Source organism: Rhagoletis pomonella, unplaced genomic scaffold (assembly GCF_013731165.1).
Source record: "Rhagoletis pomonella isolate Grant_MI unplaced genomic scaffold, Rhpom_1.0 Rhpom_scaffold_00005, whole genome shotgun sequence".
Classification (NCBI taxonomy): domain Eukaryota; kingdom Metazoa; phylum Arthropoda; class Insecta; order Diptera; family Tephritidae; genus Rhagoletis; species Rhagoletis pomonella.
Genome location: NW_023458559.1, coordinates 67,258,304 through 67,262,951, shown reverse-complemented (window position 1 = coordinate 67,262,951; position 4,648 = coordinate 67,258,304). Strand labels below are relative to the sequence as shown.

General features: G+C 38.1%; 1 protein-coding gene across 1 annotated transcript; it reads right to left on the bottom strand.

Moving 5' to 3' along the window:
• LOC118739406 (transcription termination factor 3, mitochondrial-like) lies at positions 1-1,422 on the bottom strand. Its single transcript, XM_036470697.1, has 2 exons — positions 390-1,422; positions 1-326 (listed from the first exon to the last, which is right to left on the bottom strand). The coding sequence occupies exons 1-2, from the start codon at positions 1,324-1,326 to the stop codon at positions 49-51; spliced, it is 1,215 nt and encodes a 404-aa protein (XP_036326590.1). The 5' UTR covers positions 1,327-1,422; the 3' UTR covers positions 1-48.
• Between the last annotated feature and the right edge of the window lie 3,226 nt (positions 1,423-4,648).

Here is a 4,648-nt window from a genome sequence, read left to right as displayed (position 1 = left end):
ATTAAAGGTATATTTTTATTTTAGAAATTATTTCAATCCGTATATGCACTATCGCGTCTTCAAAAATAGCTCATATGTTTCCAGATCGCTCTTTGCCACTTGACGTACAAATTGAAAATCATTACCACTGACTAAATCTTTTGGCGAGACATACAAATCCTTCTCGGGATCGTATTGTGCACGACCTAGTGTAACAAGGAACTCATGACGCTGTCGTAAGCGGAACTCGCGCGATGTCAACACTTCAGGAAACTGTATTAGCATGTCATGCGATAGCTGCATTGTTTGGTGGGCATAAGCAAAACGTTCAATTAGATCGTCAGATTCTGTAAAAAAAATAAGACTAACGTTATTCTACGCATTTCAACAAAAAATTTTCATCAATTTACTCATCATCCACAATCGTGGCTTGTTCAAGAGCAAGCACTTAATTTCATCCTTATCGAAGCCCATTTCTTCGCGTATACAAAACGACGATTTGCGTATATGCTCCATGCTGTAAGTTATCAGCCGCGGTTGTTTCGATGTTAAAAATCGCACATCATCACCGCTCAGTCGAAATTCTTTCTGGAAGTGTCCAAGCCGTCGATCAATGCGTTGCGTTGAAAACATCAGCCAATAAGGATTTCGGGTGAATATGCGTTGGCGTTGTTCAGGTGTGAAATTTTTGGATTCTAAGTAGTTAACACGCGTTAGCAAATCATCTATATCCACTTTAAAAATTAACGGATTTTTCGTGAGAAATTCACCAAAGGCCGCTGCTGGTACCCCTTGATCCTGTAGAAAGTATAGATACGGTTTCACATTCTTTTCGAAATCCAGGCCCAGTACAAATTTAGCCAAGCCTTTACGTCTCTCTATACTACTCAAGTCTACGCCCAGTTGGATAAACTGCTGTAGCGTAGGAGATTTGTTGACGTATGCAGCCAAATTGAATGTGGGCACATAATCCTTTTTAGCTTGACCAACGGCTACCGAATCTGCTTCATCGCCAAAATCATCATCGCTAGCGGGCAGATGTTGGTTTGGTTCAGCGCTTTTCCTCCATGGTGTTCCATTTGTGGCTTGGTAATTTTCGATTTGTTGCAATTCTTTTTTTAAATATTTATTTACTACTTCCGTAATGCCGGTTGTATCACGCGGTTCAGTCTGCGCGGGTTGTATAGGGGGATTGACTTGCTCATCTATATCGTTTGATGCGCTAACCGCTGGTCGCTGCCATGGCTGATTACGTAGCTCACGCACAATCTGCGGCACGAAAATAAACTTTTTTGCATTATTCTGACTTAATTTTGTTATTAACCGCAGATTCCCTAAAATTAACATTTTGTACGCGATGTAAGCTAAAATACAAAAGTCAGCTGTTTTTGACAGCTGAAGGGCATGTGCGCGGATTAGGAATGGGTACCGTGTCCAAAAAATCGGTTTTTTGATTAATCACGGTTTTTTAATCAGATTTTAAAGGCCATGCAGCTCTCAAGAAAATGATCGAGAGACAATTGCCATTATTTCGTGTGTGTGCCCAAATAATTTTGACATCTGATACTTCACAGCCTGTTGCCTCACTCTTTCCTCAAGAAATAATGGAACGGGCAGCAGGGTCAAAGTTCATATTAAACAATTTTTAAATAAACATTTCTTAAAAACTTTTGATCTCATTTGATAGGAAATTTTATTCCCTTTAATTTTAGGTACATACATACATATACGTTATGTATAGTTTTTAAGAAAATTGTATTACTATTCAGCCTTATCATGCGTTTCATTTTCCCCGAACCGTTTCACTTTTCACTCTTGGTTTCCATGGTTTTACAATGGGTTCACGACAAATTTTCGAGTGAACTTTTTTTTCAGGCGAAACTCAGGATAACTGCCCGTCTCCACAGGATAAAGTTTATATCTTGATACATATGTCAGAATATAATTTGCCAATGGAGACCGCTCATTGCTCTTCGAGAGCAATATATATCAGAGCTTATATCTTGCCATCTATTGGCGGCAATTTGGTAGTTTGACAGCTACATTTTCATTTGCACGAAAACTTCGTGGCTGCAACATCATTATTATTTTAATATAGAAGCAAAAATTGAGCTGTTTCATGTTAAAATATTTGTAATTATGTATTTGGATGTAAAATAACCAATTTTCTAAATTTTTTAAGCGATTAAATCTGGCAAAAATACGTTTTTGAAGCTATCTTACAAATGCTTATATCAAGATATAAAAAGCCCACACAACTATTGCCACTGATATATAAAAATGTGTATTATTTAATTTATATCCCTAATTATGTTTCATTTTTACCTCGTCCATTGAGTTCATTTGCTTTTTATGTGTTCGTAGTGAAAGCGACCCAGCTCGCAACCTGTCAGGGTCGAATTTTGCTGAAATTGATAAAATTTATCTACCAAAATCGTTTGATAAAGTGATAAACTTTGGTTAACTAGCTTTCCATACAAAGTTTGGCACTTCATTTATCAAAACGACAAATTTATCATTTTATCAAGTTTATCAGCAGTTTATCACTTTAGATGAAGGCCCCTATCAAGGCGAATTTATACAAGGTGGTGTAACAAAAACAAAATACATGTAACCAGCCGTCTTCACGTGCTGGAAAATCTCGCTTGCGTTACGACGCATGCGAGAAACCGCACGTGTAGACCGCAAAAAGTACGAAGCATGCTTTTTCTCGCATACCGAACGGTATGCGAGCTCTCGCTTGCTTTCAACTGTCATTTTTGTTGTTTGACAGCTATGTTCTCATTATGCAGAATTCTTCAGAGTAGCAACATCGGTTATTTTGGAGGCAAATAAAAATTTAGAGGCAGCCATTTTTCATTTGAAAATAGTATACATCTCTTTATGCAGATTTTCTAATTTTCTCAAACTTTTAAGAGCCTGCAAGGCTTGAACCTTCTTGTTTGGCGACATTTTACAAATGAAAAAGTATGCTGTCAAATGCCCAGTCAACAAAACTCTATCTCGCTTGCGAGAGAAAAAATCATAACGCAAGCGAGATTTGCAAGCATGTGAAGAGGGCCGGTAAGGCGAAGAAATCAGCTGATTTTACAACACCACCTTGTATAAATTCGCCTTGGTCACAATGTCAAATCTCAATTCGCCTCAAAGTTTATATGTATGGGCATGCTGTCAAAACAAGGCGAATTTATACAAGGTGGTGTTGATGGCGAATTAAATTTTCGCCGCGGTACTACTGAATGTCAAAATGATGTGTTTGTTGTAAACAAGGCGAATTCATTTTACAACAAACATATCATTTTGACATTAAGACGTACCTCGGCGAAAATCTAAATTCGCCTTGAACACCACCTTGTATAAATTCGCCTTGGCCCCTATTCTATCATTCTTGGTATAAATTCGCCTTGTTCCAATTAGAATTAGAGAATTGCTGAGTCGATACTTTTAAGTATTGATCGATACTCGGTACCGATTTAAAATGTATTCAATACTTTCGATACTCGGTACCAAAATGTTTAGATTTCTAATAAGGACATAGGCCGAAAATATGGAAAGACTCGCTTATCAAAAGCCGAATTTAGGGGCAAAAGAGCTTTCAATGCTGATTTCAATGAACACAAACAAAATACATGGGAATAAATTACCGAGGACCAAGATCGGTGTGAAGATCCCAAGCACTGAGTTACCGAGTACCAAGCTTCGGTGTGATGACCTCTATTATCTTCGTAGGCCCGAGAGGCTTTTTCATCCGGCAAAGCATTTTTTTGAACCCTGGATCTACTAAGGTGAAAACTGATAAAATAATTGGGATATTCACACCTGGCAGTTATCAGGCTACCTGGTTATGTGGCTATATATTTTACTCAATTTACAACAACAAAATACAATAGAGAATAATAATTTAAACCCAAATAACCTGACAACCAGGTACGTGCGAATAACCCAAATATTTTACTGTTGCCCGACTTCAAGTTTTTTGCCGATATCAAATAAAATATGTCTGGCCGATTCTGAACAGAAACTCCCTGGGAGTTTTCTCTCTTTTTCCCTTCCTCCTATCATGAATAAAAATTCCCTGCGGATTTTTTATATTAAATTGTGGAGTTGAGCTGTCAAACAGCTCTTTCGAAGCTCTAATTTCCTCCTCCCAAATTTTCGGAGATAATGCTACTCCCTGGGAGTAAATTATTGGAGGATTTCTTGGGAAATGTTTAGTACCACTCACACCGTTTTTTGGGTGGGGGGCGGAGGGGGAGGGGGCGGTACCCCCAAAACACCCCCCAATAGAAAGGAGACAGTCGCCGCTTTCTAAAAAGGGGAACCCCTCCCTTGGACTCCTCCCACAGGCACCTAGGGAACCGTTTGAAAAAGGGGGAAAAACGGATTTTTCTTAGGCAAACTGTGCAGTTTGAAGTGGAATATGACCCAACTAACAGAAACCGTGGGATTTTTTAATAAAAGAAATTATGCCAAATTAGATATGGGGGGATTTTGAATAAAGAATAAAAAGTTAATTAAAAATTAGAAAAAAAAGTTTTTATAAAAAAAATGTTCTTTTTAACAAATGTATTTTTGCGTAGAATTCCTTTCTACGTAAGCGGCCTTCGGCCGCACTTAGGGACTATAACCCTCAGGCAGTAGAATTCTCCTTTCTGTGTTGCCAAAGAAG